This window comes from Arvicanthis niloticus, chromosome 22 (assembly GCF_011762505.2).
Source record: "Arvicanthis niloticus isolate mArvNil1 chromosome 22, mArvNil1.pat.X, whole genome shotgun sequence".
In the NCBI taxonomy this organism is placed as follows: Eukaryota; Metazoa; Chordata; class Mammalia; order Rodentia; family Muridae; genus Arvicanthis; species Arvicanthis niloticus.
Genome location: NC_133429.1, coordinates 1,112,989 through 1,129,525, shown reverse-complemented (window position 1 = coordinate 1,129,525; position 16,537 = coordinate 1,112,989). Strand labels below are relative to the sequence as shown.

The window sequence follows — 16,537 nt, the reverse complement described above, 5'->3', positions numbered from 1 at the left end:
AATACAGGAAGCGAGGCGGCACTCGTTGCCCGGGGCAACCGTGGTGGGAAGAGCAGTTCGGGAAGCTGGAGACCGAGGCTGAAAGGGGAAAAAAAAAAAAACCAACCCACGAGTAACTGGGCGCCCAGGAAGGCGTGGCTCCTGTTTGGGGAAGAAATGGGGCGCGTCTCCCTGAAGCTATGATTCACTCTACAGTCAGGTGACTACGCCATGGACGGAGCCCAGCGTGCGGACGCTGCTGGTTACTCACTGTGCATTTATTGTTTTAATTTTTCGAGATACCTCTCCAGTCCTCCAGCCTCAACTTCCGCCTTGCTAGAATGACTATGAGACACCTACCCCCAGCCTCAAAAAATATTTACCATGCCTCTGGCTACCCCCAGACGCCCAAATGATAACCGCTGGAACTAAACCTCAAGATGTAAAAGGTAGAGTGATTGCAGCTCAGCCAACTGGAGCCGACTTCAATACGCAGAGCCACTTGGTAGAGGGCGAGAGCCGACTCCCCCAAGGTGTAACTCTGACCATCCCACGGGCACACGCCTGTGCCAGCCCCTGCCTAAATGACACACACTAAACAAATAGGGTTAGGTTTTGTTGCTGCTGTTTGGGGTTCTTTTTGGTTTTTCCAGTTGGGGTCTCTCAGTGTAGCCCGGGCTGTCCTGGAACTTGCTCTGCAGACCAGGCTGGCATCAAACTCAGAGATCCGCCTGCCTCTGCTTCCCAAGAGCTGGGATCAAAAGGCGTGCGCCACCACCGACAGGCACAAATAGAATTTTTTAAAAATTAAATACATATAGGGCAAAGGGTGAGCTTTGGGCTGAGCTCAGTGGACATCTCAGGAACGGGTTGTCTAAAGGACCTCTGGTGTCTGCACAAACAACAATCCCAGTCTCAGGTTTCCTGCGCCTCAGCGTTCTTCCTGTGGGGTCCACTCAAGTCCAACATAATGCCAAAACAAAACAAATCATACCACCAGGCTTCGGGGGAGGTTGGGCCATTCTCCTTACCGGGCAGGCTGTGATACCCATAGCCAACGAGAGTGGCTGGCAGCTGTTCAGAAACCGGAATGGACAGCCATGACTCAAGACCAGGCCTCTGCAAGTGCAGCCACCACTCAGAGTATCCTATAGGAACATGGATGCCCCTCATTCACAATCTAGTGCCCACCCTCTGGAGAAGGTAACAAGCAGTGGAACATAACAGCCATGAAACATGAAAAAGGCCAGGGATCTAATGGGTTACGAAGCAGAGAGACCCAAAAGGACACTGCTCAGTGAGAGGGCCAGACACAAAGTGCCACACCTACCTTGTGAACTTTGACAGGAATTGTCCAGAGATGGGAAATAGATTCATGGGTGCCAGAGGCTGGAGGAGGTTCAGGTGAGAAGTTAGGGTGTTCAGGGAGATCCTGACTCAAAATAAATAATGAAGGCGCTGGTAAAGGTATTTTCTGCCAAGCCTGAAATGTTGAGTTTGGTCCCCAGGGCATGTGGAGGAAGGAGAGAATGGACTCCTCTTTAGTTGGCCTCCACAGGGGCATTGTACATTTAAAGATTTCAAATAATATAACTGGAAATACTGGAGCAGATAGTAAATAGTGTTTGCCCAACATGAATGAGATCCTATGCTTAGCACCCACCAAAAAATTAATTAAAATGCACTTTTAGGCCAGGTCTGGGCCCTTACCTGGACCTTTACCCTTACTCCATTACCTCCGCACAGATCTGGAGGGTGGGGCTCCCTGTCAGCCCAGCAGCGGGGCAGGAGTCAGGAGGATCAGGAGCTCCACATGGGCTGGACAAATGGCTCAGAGATTGTAGCACCAGCTCTTGCAGAGGACCTGGGTTCAACTCCCAACAGCCATGTGGTGACTCACAACCGTCCATAACTCCAGGGGAATCTGATGCCTTCTCTGGTCTCTGATGCTACTGCACAAATGTGTTCCACACAAACTCATGCAGACGCACACATACCAACCCTTTAAAAGAGAACAAAGACTGAAAAGTATTTTGATGATATAGCGAAGTTTATTAATCTATTCCTTTGCTAAATTTTATTATTAAGTTTGATTAACTTGGCATAACTGATGGGGGGCAGGGCAGAAAAGTCTGGTCCCTGGGTCTGGAGAAGACAGAACTGGGTGTGGTAGTGGAGAAGCCTGCACCAGCCTGCTGGGGGTGCAGAGAAGATGCCCCCATGTAGTGACTTGCAGAGCACCTGCAGGCCCCTACTCCAGCCCTGGGCTGCCTGGAGTCTGAGCTGACAGACCTCAGCACATGCATAGCTACAGGCCGGCCTTGTCTGGGCTACAGAGGCCCACAGCCCTACTCCACCTGGCTCTGTTGTCAAAGCATAGATGAAAGAATTTATAAAAATTGGAGGCATGGGCTTGGCGTATGGATAACACGCCTGCCTTGCAAACACGAGACAGGAGCTCAGAGTTCAAGTCATGGGGCCGGCAAGATGACTGAGCAAGCAAACAAAGGCTTGCCACCAAGCTAAGGGACCTGAGTTTGATTCTCAGAACGCACATGGTGGAAGGAGGGGCTGACTTGTGCACATGGCCCCTTGCCATATGTGATCCACCCATAAATGTAACAAAATGACAACAGAGCCAAACAGCCAATCTCAGTGACTCGGGCTTGTTATCCCACAGCCAGGGCCCTGAGGCAGGAGCGTTCATTTCAACAAGAAAAACCCCACTCTTGTCTGGTTTTTTCTTTTGGTTTTTCAAGACAGGGTTTCTCTGTGTAGTCCCGGCTGTGCTGGAACTCACTCTGTAGACCAGGCTGGCCTCGAACTCAGAAATCCGCCGGCCTCTGCCTCCCAAGTGCTGGGATTAAAGGCATGCGCCACCACTGCCCGGCTAACAGAAGCCAGTCTTGTACTTTCAAAGACAGGAGTGATGTGGCTGCGCGCTAATCACTGCTAGGTAACCAACCTTAGGGGCTGAAGGGAAGTCATGGCTGCTGGGTCCTGGGCAGTGTTCTCTGCTCTCAGTTCCTCCCGGGGTAGCCTTGGCAGCACGCCAAGGTCTGAATTCATATCTGCTTCCTGCACCCCGGGGCCAGCCCTTCTCTACTGACTGGTATGTGGGCTGGGTCACACCTGATATCGCCCGATCGATCCTGCCATCCACTACTGCGATGACAACCTTTCCTGAAGCTTCATGTAAACACGCATCAGAGTTGTGCCCCATGGCAGGCTTGCCAGGGTGACAGTGCGGTCCGTTATCTGCAGCTGTGTGTGTGTGTGTGTGTGCATGTGCGTGTGTCCGTGTGTGTGTGTGTGTGTGTGTGTGTGTCCGTGTGTGCGTGTGTGTCTGTGTGTGTGTGCGTGTGTGTGTCTGTGTGTGTCCGTGTGTGCCTGTGTGTCTGTGTGTGTGCGTGTGTGTGTGTGTGTGTGCATCGTCCTCAATCACTTTCCCTCTTATGTTTTGAGACCTGGTCTCTCACTCAACCTAGGGCTCACCCATTGGAGCAGGCTGGTGGGCCAGTGTGTTCCTGGCATCCTCCTGTCTCCACACACACCACCTCACCTGGGGAAGCCAACTTGTAGAGCCCACAGGATGTATGTGGACGGTTGTGGTCTGTGCTCCCAGAACTCAGGAGGCAGTGTCCCATGTTGGAGGCCAGCCCTGGGCTGCAGAGCAAGATGCTGGTCTCAAAAACAAACATCCAGGGCTGGAGAGATGGCTCAGTGGTTAAGAGCACTGACTGCTCTTCCTGAGGTCCTGAGTTCAATTCCCAGAAACCACATGGTGGCTCACAACCATCTGTAATAGAATCCGATGCCCTCTTCTGGTGTGTCCAAGACAGCTACAGTGTACTGGGCCCAGCAGTGTCAGCTCCATTGTCCCCACCCACACTGCTGGGCCGTGGAGGGCCTGGTAAAGAGCAGCACAGAGTGGACATGATTGTCACTTATATTTAAGGCATGTTTTCACTGTGTACTCCTGGCTGGAACTTGCTGTGTAGACCTGGCCTCGATCTCACAGAGAGCTCCACCTGCCTCTGCCTCCTGAGTGTTGGGATTTAAAGACGTGAGGCAGTGTGCCCAGTAATAAAATGTTTTAAAAATTCATTCCCAGTCTAATGTTCATTTTAAAACATTGTTATTACCATAAATTAAATTTACATAATTATGTACTAATGGGCTGGAGACATGGTCAGTGGCTGATTGTAGTCTTCCAGAGGACCCACATGGTGACTCACAACTCTCTGTGACTCCAGTTCCAGGGTATCTGACGCCCTCACAGAGACACACATCCAGGCAAAACACCAACGCACATAAAGTAAATCATTATAAAACTAAGGAACTTCACATTTCCACACACATATATTTAAGATTTTAAACTTCGATTTTATGGTCATGTCACTGCCATATATCCTGTAGAGCCCCAGGATCGAACTCATCTCCTCAAATTGACTGCAAGTGCCCTCACCGCTGAGCTTTCTCGGAACCCCTATTTTATCTCCTATTTCTTTTTCTCCATTTGTTTTGGTCCCAGAGACCATTGGCCACGCCCCCTAGAACATACCCACGCCCACTAGGCCCTGCGCATGCGCTGTTCAGATCGGTCGCTGTTGCTCTTTGAATAGGATCAAACCATTTTCTCTATGGGGGCAGTCGGAAGGACTTCTTCCGGAGCAAGACCGGAACTCACGCCATATCGGTCCGTGTGTGGACACCCCTAGTCGCGGCGATGGTTCCGCCCGACGTGTCACGTGGCCGTCAAATGGCGGCATCCAGGGGACGATGCTCGCGGCGCGTCCGCTGACTTGTTCTCCACGCTGTGGCTGCGACCCGCTTTGACCTGTCCGGAGTGTGCGGAGCTCATAGGAGTCCCTGCAGCCGCAAGCACCGTAAGCAGCGTCGGAAGTGCCCCACCCGGGGACTTCCGCCTTGAGGGACCCCGGGGCGCCGCCAGGCCTTCCTATGCGGAATTGGACGACTTTGCCCCCTTTACTTGGGTATTTGATTTGACACGGGATATCATGTAGCCCAGGCTAGCCCCTAGCCTCCTCCACCTCGTGCGTAACTGACAGGCTTGCGGCCTGGCGGGTGTCGCCGGATGCTGGGCTGAGCCGGGGCTTCGTGCAGGCCGGGCCCGCGTTTGACCACTGAGCTTAAGTACTTGGAGACAGGGTCTCCTGGGACCGGTCATCCTCCTGCTCCACCATCTGCTTCCCGGGCCTGCCCAGCCTGCAGCCTTTTGAATTAGCGGGAGGCCCCAGCCCTAGAGCAGCACTCTCGGACCCACGAGATCCTTGGTCTCCTCTGTTGTTGCTCTGGGTGAGTCGGGAGGTGGAGCCACGCAATGGCTGCCAGCTCCCGTGGGCCTGCTTCGTGTGTGCTGGTTAAGTCCATTTCCAAGATGTGACTGTCCTATGATGGACATCAGAGGTGAGGCCGCCACACCTGCCTCATTAAACCCAGGGACCGCTGGGTGGCGGCGGAGCCCGGAATGCCTTGAGCTTGCCACAGCCTGTCAGTCCAGTTTGTTACATGTGCATCTGCTGCAGTCTTTGCTGGTGTCTACATGGCTACAGGGGCCGCCCCTCCTCTATCCGACGCCGTCCGGTTCCATGTTAATTCATCCGTGAAGGAAAACACCTGTGTGGGTGTGTTGTCCTGCATCTCTGGGTCCATGCAGGGGGTAAAATGTGCAAAGGCAGGAGCGGGGAGGAGGGGAGGGGTGAAGTGTGTCCCACAGGGAGCCTCCAGTAGTGTGGTGCTGTGGAGATGACCCTAGGCAGGGATGAGATCCATTTTGCAACTGACAAGAGTTTCTAGATCTGCCGTCTAAGCTGTCCTGAAGGTGCCTGTTCTCAGTTCCAGGGTTGAGTCCCAGGAGGTGAGGTCACTGGGGGTGGGGAGATCCTCCAGGACCAGCCTCCCGACAGGGAGCATGATTCAGGGCTAGATCTGCATGCCCGGGGCCTGGCTTCTGCTCTTGCCTCTCTGGGCATTGTGTGGAGCTCGTGACACACAGGGGAGAAGACATTGAGCCTGAGGCCCAGAGACAGAAAGTAACTTACTTGAACTGCACAGCAGAAAGCATGGACTGTTCTGGACTGTGAAGCCAATGACCAAGATGGCCAGGAAGAGTGCCCACCCTGTTGGGGGCTGACTTTTAGCAGAAGGCGGCTATCAGCTTTGCAGCCATCTTGAGCCATATACCCTGACATGAGACTTGGATTACAATAGCCTACAACAGCTGAGCACACTCCGATAATCTTGGTTTAGATACCTTGAGATTAAAGGTGCGTGAGATTAAAGGTGTGTGACTTAAGAGTATGATTTAGAAGTATAGAGATCAGAGTTAGAGACAAGACCTAAGGGCATGATTAAAGGTATAACTTAGAGGCGTGGCTTAGAAGTGAGACATATAAAAGGCAGAGACAGAACAGATCAGAATCAGACTATAGAGAGAGAATCAGACACATCAGACATTAGGTAGAGTCTGCCCTCACCCTCGCTCTTGCTGAACCCCGACCGCAGACCGGAGCAGCAGCTTGGGCCAGGATACAGTGGCCGCCCAAACATGGGTTGGCCCGGGCCTCAACATTTTGCCTGGGCTGCGACGTTTTTGGCTGCCCCGTGGGGCTAGTGTGGACCCCAACATTATTTTGGCGCCCAACGTGGAGCGGCCCGGGCCTCGACATTTTTGGCGCCCGAACAGGGACTAGTGTGGACCTCAACATTATTTTGGCGCCCAACGTGGGGCAGCCCGGGCCTCAACATTTTGCTCGGGCCGCGACATTTTTGGCGCCCGAACAGGGACTAGTGTGGACCCCAACACTGCCCCTCAGCCCCACTTGGTGGAGGGTGCTGGATGTGGAGAAAGTTCTGTGGCTTAAAACTCAGGGGTTCTCCTGCCTCAGCATCCCAGGGCTTGAATGGCAGGTATACAGGTGTGTGCCATAGCATGGGGCTTCCCTTTCTCCTTTTTCTACAACAGGTTCCTACTGCCAAGAACCCGGCCCTGTAGATCACATGCTGAGGAGGCTGCCGCCATGGTCACGGAACAGGAGGTAGCTGCCATAGGGAAGATCTTAGTGGATTCCAAGCAGCCCCTGCAGGCCCGCTTCCGGGCCCTGTTTACGCTGCGGGGACTTGGGGGTCCCGATGCGATCGCCTGGATCAGCCGGGGCTTTGAGGACAGCTCTGCACTTCTGAAGCACGAGCTAGCCTACTGCCTGGGCCAGATGAGGGACCCGCGGGCCGTCCCTGTGCTGGTGGGCGTGCTGCAGGACACGAGCCAGGAGCCCATGGTTCGTCATGAGGCAGGTGAGTAAGGACGGCTCAGTGGTATATCCAGCTGTGGCTCTGGGACACAGCTGGGTGCAGCTGCAGGGAGGGCCTGAAGATGGGAGCTAGACGGGCCTGTGAACAGCAGACTGGGGGAGGGGCACTCATGTCCCAGCAGCAGAGTTTTGGCTTCTGAGCTGGATCCCATGTCAGCCTGTTCGTGGCTTCGGGGCCTTGGCACACGCTGTCCCTTTTGGCTCAAAGTCTGCTCGGTTTGCCAGTCTGGTCTAGTGATGACTTCTCACTCTGCCCAGGGGCACTGGCTGGGGTGGGTAGCTGTAGGCCCAGCTGTGGCCTGGGAGACCAGTAAGGTATTGGGCATCAAGCAAGCTCCTTTCTACTGATTTGTTTCTGCAGGGGAAGCCCTGGGGGCAATCGGTAACCTGGAAGTTCTAGGCCTCCTGAGGCAGTATTCTACCGACCCAGTAGTCGAGGTGAGGAAACTCTAACTGGCCCATCTCTGCCAGGACAAGCTCTACAAGCCATGTCTGGTTGCCAGGGCAACCTCCTGGAAAAGGGTACTCTAGAGATGGAGCAGGTGAAGGCGGGGGCAGGTGGGCAGGGCCACCTGTAGGGTGTCCCCACAGCTCTGGGTCCCCAGCCCTGAGAATTTGACTTCTACCGTTGTCTGTTCACTGCTGATGCCTGTGACCTATGTGGCTCTTCCCCTTGCCCACACTGCATCCACGAGTGTCCTTTCTACCCTTGGACCCCTCTGTCCTGTACATTGCTGTCACAGAGTCTGTGTCTCACTGAACACGTTCCAAAGGTTGGTCTGTGCTGAACTGTGGGAGCCTTGCTCCTCTGTATAGCTGAGTAGAATTCTGGTGTGGGAGGGTGCGCTGTGCAGGTCCATCTGTCACTGCACCCGTGGCTGCTGGGCTCACCTCTGATGTCTGGCTTTGTCCTAGCGTGTGGGCTCCGGGCACCAGTGTGTCCCTGCCTTCCCCTTCTTTCCTGCTTCTCACAGCCCTTGCTTTTCCTGTGATGTCCAGCCCCAGGGCCTTTGCACAAATTGCTCTGTGTTCCCCCAGTCTCCACCCATCCCCAGGGCCTGCTCACACCACTCTGGTATATCCACCCTGAAGCCACTATGCCTGGTTCAGCCATAAGTCTAGGAGAATGGGGAAGACACGCACCCCATGTCCCCAGCATCGGGACCCAGAGCTGCCTCTGTCTATTTGCAGGTGGCTGAGACATGCCAGCTTGCCGTCGGCCGTCTAGAGTGGCTGCAGCAGCATCCGGAGGAGGCCACATGGACCGGACCCTACCTCTCAGTGGACCCAGCACCCCCTGCGGTGGAGCAGGATGTGGGGCGGCTGCGGGAGGCCCTGTTGGATGAGGGGCGGCCACTCTTTGAGCGGTACCGTGCCATGTTTGCCCTGCGCAATGTGGGTGGCAAGGAGGCTGCCCTGGCCCTGGCTGAAGGTGAGGTTGGACCCTAGCCTTGGCCCTGGGTGATCTCTTTTGCAACCTGAGGGGCAGCTGTGACTCCCAGGGCCACCTTCTCCCCATCCAGGTGCCCCCACACACCCTGGGGACTTGCGCTGGGCGTCTGACCATAGTGGTCTTGCTGGGTCCCACCCCTTCCTGCTAGCTGTCCTTACCTGTCCTCTGTCCTTGCCTCACAGGCCTGCGCTGTGGCAGCGCGCTCTTCCGCCACGAGGTGGGCTATGTGCTGGGTCAGCTGCAGCACGAGGCGGCCGTGTCTGAGCTGGCAGCCACGTTGGCACGGACCACTGAGAGCCCCATGGTACGACACGAGTGCGCAGAGGCCCTGGGTGCCATCGCCAGGCCTGCCTGCCTGGCTGCACTGCGGGAGCACATCACGGACCCTGAGCGAGTGGTGCGGGAGAGCTGCGAGGTAGCCCTGGACATGTATGAGTACGAGAACGGCCAGGACTTCCAGTATGCAGACGGGCTGGAGCGACTGCGGCCGCCACCCTAACCCGCCCCGTGTACTGTGTGGCTCTGCTGCTTGTGCCTCCCATCCAGATTTAGGGAGCTGAGCAGCTGAGGGGCCTTGTTTCCCACTCTTCCCTTTGTACCTGCCTTGCTGGGCAGTGCCACCTGGTGCCCTGCACACCAGCACAGATGGCAGCGTGGAAGGTGGCAAGCATTGGGAATGACCCAGCTTAGGAAGCTGTTGGGAAGCCGGGCGGTGGTGGCGCACGCCTTTGATCCCAGCACTTGGGAGGCAGAGGCAGGCGGATTTCTGAGTTCGAGGCCAGCCTGGTCTACAGAGTGAGATCCAGGACAGCCAGGGCTACACAGAGAAACCCTGTCTCGAAAAACCAAAAAAAAAAAAAAAAAAGGAAGGTGTTGGGAAGGTTGTGGGACCTGGGTCGGGTGTATGGAGTGCAAGCCAGCCCCTGGGTATTGCATGAATAAAATAAGTTATTTTTCACAAGTGCTGGCTCCTGCTGTGTAGGAACAGTGATGTGGCCTTTGCGGGGGGTCACAGAGGAACAGGTTCAGTGGTACATAGTGTGGATTCCCATCCAGGCTCCCATAATTCCATGCTAGCTGGGACACCCAGGTCCCTGGACCCATCCATCTCATCCATAAATGTTTTTGACACAGAACCCAGAAGCCCACAGCCATCTATCCCAGCTTCCAAGACCCGGGACCCAAGTGTCAAACCCATGCACGTGATGTCACCTGGTGGTGGCGCCTGCCCTTCCCTGCCTTCTGTGCTCTTCCCCAGGAAGGGCAGGTGACTGTTGTGCCTGCACCAAGCTGGGCTCCACACTGTTCCAAAGTGGGTCTGACTTGTGTCCTTGCCACCATGGTTGGCATGGGTAACTCCCGGGTACTTTTGATATACTAGGTTGGTTTACTTATTACTTACTTGAGGCATCTCTCACTGAACCCGGAGCACTTACCAAGGGTCATCCTCCTGTTTCAGTCCCCCAGTGCTGGAGTTACAGCTGTGACCACCATGCCTGGCTTTCCCATAGATTCTGGGGATGTGAGTTCAGGTCCTCACAGCTGCAAGATGAGAACCTTGGCCTGAGCTAAGCGTGTCCTTTACACATGCAGGCCTGAGAATCGACCAACAAGGCTGGGTCTCATGTAGCCGTCTGGCCTTGAACTCCAACCTGAAGGGTAGTAAACAATGAGTCTTGCTCCCTCACTGCCTCTGTGACAGCAGGTGGGAATCATGTCCAGCTTAAAAAAAATAGCCCAGGCTAGCCAAATTCACATGCCTTCCCCACCTTCCCTCACACCACCTGACCTGGCAGATCTTCCTCCTCCTGGGAGCACCACCCTCACATGACCCCTCCTTGACCCCTGGCTGTGCTCTTTCTTGGCCTGGCCCTTTTTAGTTCTCACTGCACCTCCAGTCCCCTGTCCCTCCTGTGCCTCATATTCTTTGGACATGAAACTCGTGTTACAGACTGCAAAGACCACCGTCTGGTGTCCACTCCAGCAGTGCCCTGCTGGCCCCGAATGCTGGCCCTGTTTGGGATGACTGAACACTTGAAGCCAGAGGCAGTGTACATGGGCTCAGCTGTTCTGCGATGACCAACCCCTTGCTATGTAAGGAAATCTACCCCAGCAGAGCTGGGACAGCCGCAGCACGGAGCAACCCTCAGAGCTGGGATTTGAACCCGTCTCCCAGAGCGCTCAGAGCTGGAATGAGAACCGCCTCTCCCAGAGTGCTCAGGTTGCCACTTTGTAGAACCTCTCAGGTCTCCATCCTAGGGCCTAGCAAGACGCCACTGGACCCACTTACTCTACACCCTGTCCTCCCCCAGGGGCCGCTAGAGGACGCCCGTGAGCAGAGTTCACTTTGCCTGCAGCTACCCTTGGGTCCCACCCACCCTGTCCACCCTGCACAGTCCCCATTCTGACCCCCCATCGCTCGGGCATGAGCCCCCTGCAGAGTACCAGGCTCCCGGCTGTCCTGGAGCTTGGCACGGGACAGCCCTCTGCCTAGCCTGCGCCTGCGCCTGTGCCTGGGCAGAGAACTGGATGCAAGCGTCACTTCTAGCGAGGGGACCAGGGATTCACCACTGATCGGGACAGATGGCCTGGAGGAGCCGTCCTAATCCTTTTAGCTCATCCTCTAATACTCCCGTGTGTGTGGGTCACCTCCCTCGGGCTCCTGTTGAAGGTGTCCCAGCCATGGCAGCGTCAGTGGATGAAAGAGAGGCCGAGGACTGGAGCCCAGCCCCTCCGATGTATGAGGAGTACCGGCCGCCTGCGCTGGACGCCATCCGTCTGCCTCGCTATGCCCTGTATCTGCTGATGGCCGCTGTCCTGGTGGTGGCCGTGGCCTACGCCATCGTTGGCCACCTCATCAAAGATTTAGCTCATGACCTGGCTGGTGAGCCACATTCCTGCCTAATTCATCCTGGGCTGGGGTCACGGGTGGCATGGGATGGAGCTCCAGGCCAGGGTCAGGCCGACGGGAGGCGTGGCCACGTCGGACCATGGGATGGGCGTGGCCAAGGTCTGGCGAGCGGTGGGCTCGGTCAGGGTTCCGGGTGGCCAGTCACGCCCTCACCAGCCACCTTTCCCTGCAGACTGGGCCTTTGGCCCTAAGCCTGACCAGGAGGAAGGTCCCCGGGAGCTGCGGGCCAGCTTGGCCGCAGAGGACCTGGAAGAGCTGGATCTTCAGCTGGCCCTGGCCTGGCGTGGGGAGGACGACCCCGCCCATGCTCCTCGCCGCACTTCCATCGCCTTCAGGGACCCGCCGGTGCAAACCAACTTTTGGCGGCGGGAATGACCAGGAGGAGCAGCAGCACCGTGCACCGTTGGTGGGCCCGGCAGTTCTCTCTGCCTGAGTTGGGCCACCTGTGTATGTGACATGTCTGTGTACAACACAGGGTTTGGCTGGGCTGAAACACAAAACTCCCCCGCCTAGGCTGGAGTGCTCTGATTGCAGACTCCACTTCCAGTTTATTAAGACTTGGTTGTCATGTAGCCCAGGCAAGCCTGATATATAGCAGAGGATGACCTTGAACTCCTGATCCTCCAGTCACCACCTCCTGAATGCTGGGATGACAGGTCTGGGCCACTCTACCTGACTTCTGTGATGCAGAGGACCAAGCCCAGGGTCTCCTACAAGGCTGGGCCAGCCTGAAGCCCTGACATTTTCTTTGTTTGTTTGTTTGTTTCTTTTTTGGTTTTTCAAGACGGGGTTTCTCTGTGTAACCGCCCTGGCTGTCTTGCCTGCAACATTTTTCATTATGGCTAATTCCCCACACAGACTCCTTTTGCATCAGGTGTTTGTGAGAGGAGAAACAAGTGAGGCCAAATTCACATACAAATTAAAAGCTTATCTGACTATCCCAGTGCCTGTGACCTCCTTGTCTCAGCCCTGTCCCACACACTCCCATAAAACTGGAAACTGAGGCAGGCCACTGAGAAATGTCTGGGTGAAGGCCTCTCATCTCAGGGAACTTGTCACATACAGGATGGAATAACCAAGGGATTAGTGGTCTGTCATCCTCAGCATTCAGGAGGCTGAGGCAGGAGGATGACACATTCTAGGCTAGTTTGGGCTCTGCAGCAAAGGAGCCATGTAGGGTAGGTCCCTCCACACGGCCTCCCCCACCTCAGCCAGCAGGCTTGTCAATCTGGGCTCCTGACATCCCACCTGGGCTGAGACCTCTCAGCACCGGACTCCATGAGTATACAGTAGGAGCTTAATAGGCATGCCTGGTTGGGTTCCTGGTGGCATCTTTAATCCCAACACTCAGGAGGCAGAGGCAGGAGCATCTCTCTGAGTGACCAGCATGTGTCATCTCACCTAATTTCTGGAGATGGAACTCAGGGCCTCAGGCATGCTGGGAGACTGTTCCCTCTCTGAGCTGCAGTCCGGCACATGTTTCTATTTCTGAGACCGTCTCGCTCTGGAGCCCAGGCTAGGCCTGGACCTAACCATCCTCCTGCCTCTGGCTTCTGGTGTGTGGGAATGACAGGCATATGAGAACATCAGAGTGCCCTATTTCTTTACTGTCTCTTTCACGTGCGCAGGCTGTGGCTGTACCCGTGATACGTCTGGGTGGGGTCCTCCTTTGCCCAGGTGGGGCTCTTTATCTAATCAGCTTGAGGCCCAAGGTTGAGGGCAGAAGCCTGTGGCTTGTCTGTTTGTTGAGGTGTCTGGATGCTCCGTAGGTAGGTGGCTCTCCCATTGCATTGAGGGTCCTCCTTCTGGGAGCCTGGTGCCCCCCCTAAGGCTGGTGCTCACAGAGCTGCCAACCCTGCTGGGCTGACTTACCAAACACAAAGCTGCCAAGCTTGTCCCAGTCACCAAGCCTGACTGCCACACTTGGTTGTGTGCACATGAAGGATGTCACATCTATGCAGCCTGACTTCTTTCAGAGGATGCTCAGGACCTGTCACCTGGGGCTGGCTGTCACCTGGGCTGCTGGTCTCCGGGGAGGGGTGCAAGGCGCCGGGGAAGGGACAGTCTAGGTTAATATTAAACTAGCTGCAGACTCTGCCCTCCGAGGCTGCAGGGGTCTGATGCCCAGCCAAGCAGTCGTGGGAGGCTGGGCCACAGGTGGCAGGCTCCCCACCCCGCCCGCCCAACCATCCTGTCTTAACCCCACCCGAGCTCTGCGCAGCTCACACCGCAGCTGAACATCGACCTGTATCCAACGCGCTGGTCATGGACACCCTGGGTAGGCTGCTGCTGCTGGCTACGCTGCTCCTGACACCCGTCGAGGCCCAGCAGGGTAGGACTGGGGAACGGAGCCCAGGCTGGGTGGGTGTTAGGATCTGGGGTAGGGGCTCTTCAATGCCTCATTTCCCATTTGGAGAAACTGAGACAAGGAAAGTGCGCAGGAAAAGAGGAAGTGTGGAGGGCACTGGTGGGATGAGCGCTCGCCAATGAGCGCCCCTGTCTGATGCCCATCTCTCCTGTCTCTCAACTGTAAGCCGAGGCCACTGCCCTTTTCCAGCTGGTCCTCAGCTCCTTCAAGGGCCCTCTGAAATCCGCCCCAGCCCCACCCCCTCCCTTAATTACTTTCTCTGAGAACCTCACCCTCCAGGAGGCCAGCTTCTCTGGGAAGCCTGGGCCTTCTTCACAAACCCCGCCCCACGAGCCCCCCCCCAGCTCCTATTAGTGGACATTCTTCCGAAGTCCCGCCTCTTTCCCTTTAAGCCCCGCCCTCCAGGACCCGCCCCTTTCCGTTAACGCCCTCCCCCTCTCTCGCAGACCCCTCCTCTCTCCACAGACCCTTCTTTTTCCTCCCGCAGAACCCAGTACCCCGCAGGCTCCTCTTCTCCCTGCAGACCCTTCGTTTTGTCTGACTTGTCCTGTCCTTCGCAGCCTCAGAGCGCCGCCTGAAGCCCTGGCTGGTGGGTCTGGCTGCCGTCGTGGGTTTCCTGTTTATCGTCTTCATCCTCCTGCTGGTCAATCGTGTCTGGTGCTCCAAAGGCAGGTGAGGACCTGCCCCTGCCCCACCCAAGGCCTCCTGTGGCCTCCCCGCCCTTCTGTGCTCCCTCCCAGGGTCAGCCTGGAGGTCACCTGGCTCTGCTGCCCTGTCGATCCCTTTTGATTCCTGGAGTTCATGACCTCAGTTGGGGATACTGAGGCAGAGAACAGCTCTTGTATCAATCTTTCTTTCTACGTGTGCAGAGCAGAGGATGAAGAAACTACATTCAGAATGGACCACACTATGAACGAGAACTCAAAGCCAAGGTACTCCGGGGTTGAATTACCCCCAGATAGTCCTGAGGGGCCCAGCTGAGGGAGAGGGAGACAGTGCCTAGCGAGGGGGCTCTGTGGGGAATCTCTGGTGCAGATTCTGGACCTGGGAGAGGGATAGAAGCGGGCAAGAGTTGGAGCAGGCAGCTGGAAGTACAGCTGAGCCCTGTGACCCTGACAGGGTCCTGAGGAAGGAAGGGCTGAGGAGGAGAGAATGGGGCCACCTGTACCCAGAACTACAGAGAACATATCTGCCTGCTCTGTGAAGCATGGCTCCTGTACACCATGACATCACTCCATCATAAGTGACCCACTCATCCATCCACCCACCCAATATCCATCCATCCACCCGCCCATCCACCCACCCACCCAGTATCCACCCACTCAATATCCACCCATCCACCCACCCAATATCCATCCACCCAGTATCCACTCATCCACCCAATATCCACCCACCCAATATCCATCCATCCACCCACCCACCCAGTATCCACCCACCCAGTGTCCACCCACCCAATATCCATCCACCCACCCACCCAATATCCACCCACCCAATATCCACCTATCCACCCAATATCCATCCACCCACCCACCCAATATCCATCCACCCACCCGCCCAATACCCACCCACCCAATATCCATCCACCTACCCACCCATCCACCCACCCATCCACCCACCCACCCATCCACCCACCCATCCATCCACCCATCCACCTACCCACCCACCCATCCACCCATCCATCCATCCTTTTCTTTCCATGGAATGAACGTTTTCTTTTCTGTGGGGTCATCCTGAGATTACCACAGTCCCCTGAGCCCCTCCTTGTCATAGCCTGACAAAGTGGCTTGGTGAGCAGTGACCGTCTCTCACTGTGGCACCATAACCCTACAGTAAAACAGACAAGAAGAAGCAGAAGAAGAAGAAGGTGGACAGGAAGGGTGGGCTGAGCAACGCAGGATTAGAGCTGGAGGAGAAGGAGTCCTCAGATGAGGAGAGAAGCAAGAAAACAGCCTTGTGAACTTCTTGTCACCTGGGGTGTCCCATCCACACCCCTCAAGCTGCAGCCACCACCTGAAGCTGGACTGGTGTCATCTGGGTCTGAAACCTGTCCTCAGATGAGGAGGCCAGCTCTACCTATGGCCCCCACACTCATCCCCCTCCCCCCACTGACACACTCACCACTGGCCTGGTGTCCACTCCTATCCATCTGCCCTCCTGCGCCCTCTCTCACATCCAATCTGCCTCCTCCAGGCACACTAGTGGTGTCACCTAACTGTCCCCTCTGTCTCTGAGTCCCATCGCTGCTCCTGGGAGGGTTTCCACCCTCTGTGCTATTTGTGTCTTGGAGGAGAGACACCCTGTGGTCCAATCTCTGCCCCATGGTCACTTGGTTCTTTCTGAGGACCAAGGACCATGGACCTTGTTTCATTCAAGGTCTGTTCTTGAGTCCTCCGGGGACAAGCTGTTTTGGGCAGACAGTTCGAGCAATGGCCACCAGGGGGCAGTGTCACCTCCCAGCACCTTCCTTTAATAAAGGCCCTAACGCTGTGTAA

The 16,537-nt window shown here is 55.9% G+C and overlaps 3 protein-coding genes and 1 long non-coding RNA gene across 4 annotated transcripts; 3 read left to right on the top strand and 1 right to left on the bottom strand.

The window, feature by feature from the left end:
* Positions 1 to 915: 915 nt before the first annotated feature.
* Positions 916 to 4,676, bottom strand: LOC143435784 (uncharacterized). The gene is made up of 4 exons (XR_013106194.1): positions 2,945 to 4,676; positions 1,716 to 1,981; positions 1,310 to 1,368; positions 916 to 1,127 (listed from the first exon to the last, which is right to left on the bottom strand). It is a non-coding gene; the product is annotated as an uncharacterized LOC143435784 (long non-coding RNA).
* Positions 4,677 to 4,706: 30 nt separating this feature from the next.
* Positions 4,707 to 9,727, top strand: Dohh (deoxyhypusine hydroxylase). The gene is made up of 5 exons (XM_076919266.1): positions 4,707 to 4,868; positions 6,968 to 7,296; positions 7,675 to 7,751; positions 8,505 to 8,745; positions 8,949 to 9,727. Exons 2-5 carry the CDS (start codon positions 7,023 to 7,025, stop codon positions 9,263 to 9,265), a joined length of 909 nt encoding a protein of 302 aa, XP_076775381.1. The 5' UTR covers positions 4,707 to 4,868; positions 6,968 to 7,022; the 3' UTR covers positions 9,266 to 9,727.
* A 151-nt stretch (positions 9,728 to 9,878) lies between these two features.
* Smim44 (small integral membrane protein 44) lies at positions 9,879 to 12,615 on the top strand. Its single transcript, XM_076919268.1, has 2 exons — positions 9,879 to 11,650; positions 11,850 to 12,615. The coding sequence occupies exons 1-2, from the start codon at positions 11,350 to 11,352 to the stop codon at positions 12,050 to 12,052; spliced, it is 504 nt and encodes a 167-aa protein (XP_076775383.1). The 5' UTR covers positions 9,879 to 11,349; the 3' UTR covers positions 12,053 to 12,615.
* Positions 12,616 to 13,888: 1,273 nt separating this feature from the next.
* Positions 13,889 to 16,532, top strand: Smim24 (small integral membrane protein 24). Its single transcript, XM_076919269.1, has 4 exons — positions 13,889 to 14,009; positions 14,606 to 14,717; positions 14,915 to 14,977; positions 15,876 to 16,532. Exons 1-4 carry the CDS (start codon positions 13,943 to 13,945, stop codon positions 16,000 to 16,002), a joined length of 369 nt encoding a protein of 122 aa, XP_076775384.1. The 5' UTR covers positions 13,889 to 13,942; the 3' UTR covers positions 16,003 to 16,532.
* The last annotated feature ends 5 nt before the right edge of the window (positions 16,533 to 16,537 follow it).

Bases quoted from the DNA above. Each gene is read 5' to 3' on its own strand.
- Smim44 (XM_076919268.1), top strand. From the start codon at position 11,350: ATGGCCTGGAGGAGCCGTCCTAATCCTTTTAGCTCATCCTCTAATACT. The intron at 11,651-11,849 runs GTGAGCCACATT...CTTTCCCTGCAG, and splicing joins TTTAGCTCATGACCTGGCTG to ACTGGGCCTTTGGCCCTAAG.
- Dohh (XM_076919266.1), top strand. From the start codon at position 7,023: ATGGTCACGGAACAGGAGGTAGCTGCCATAGGGAAGATCTTAGTGGAT. The intron at 7,297-7,674 runs GTGAGTAAGGAC...TTGTTTCTGCAG, and splicing joins CATGGTTCGTCATGAGGCAG to GGGAAGCCCTGGGGGCAATC. The intron at 8,746-8,948 runs GTGAGGTTGGAC...CTTGCCTCACAG, and splicing joins TGCCCTGGCCCTGGCTGAAG to GCCTGCGCTGTGGCAGCGCG.
- Smim24 (XM_076919269.1), top strand. From the start codon at position 13,943: ATGGACACCCTGGGTAGGCTGCTGCTGCTGGCTACGCTGCTCCTGACA. The intron at 14,718-14,914 runs GTGAGGACCTGC...CTACGTGTGCAG, and splicing joins GTCTGGTGCTCCAAAGGCAG to AGCAGAGGATGAAGAAACTA. The intron at 14,978-15,875 runs GTACTCCGGGGT...ATAACCCTACAG, and splicing joins AACGAGAACTCAAAGCCAAG to TAAAACAGACAAGAAGAAGC.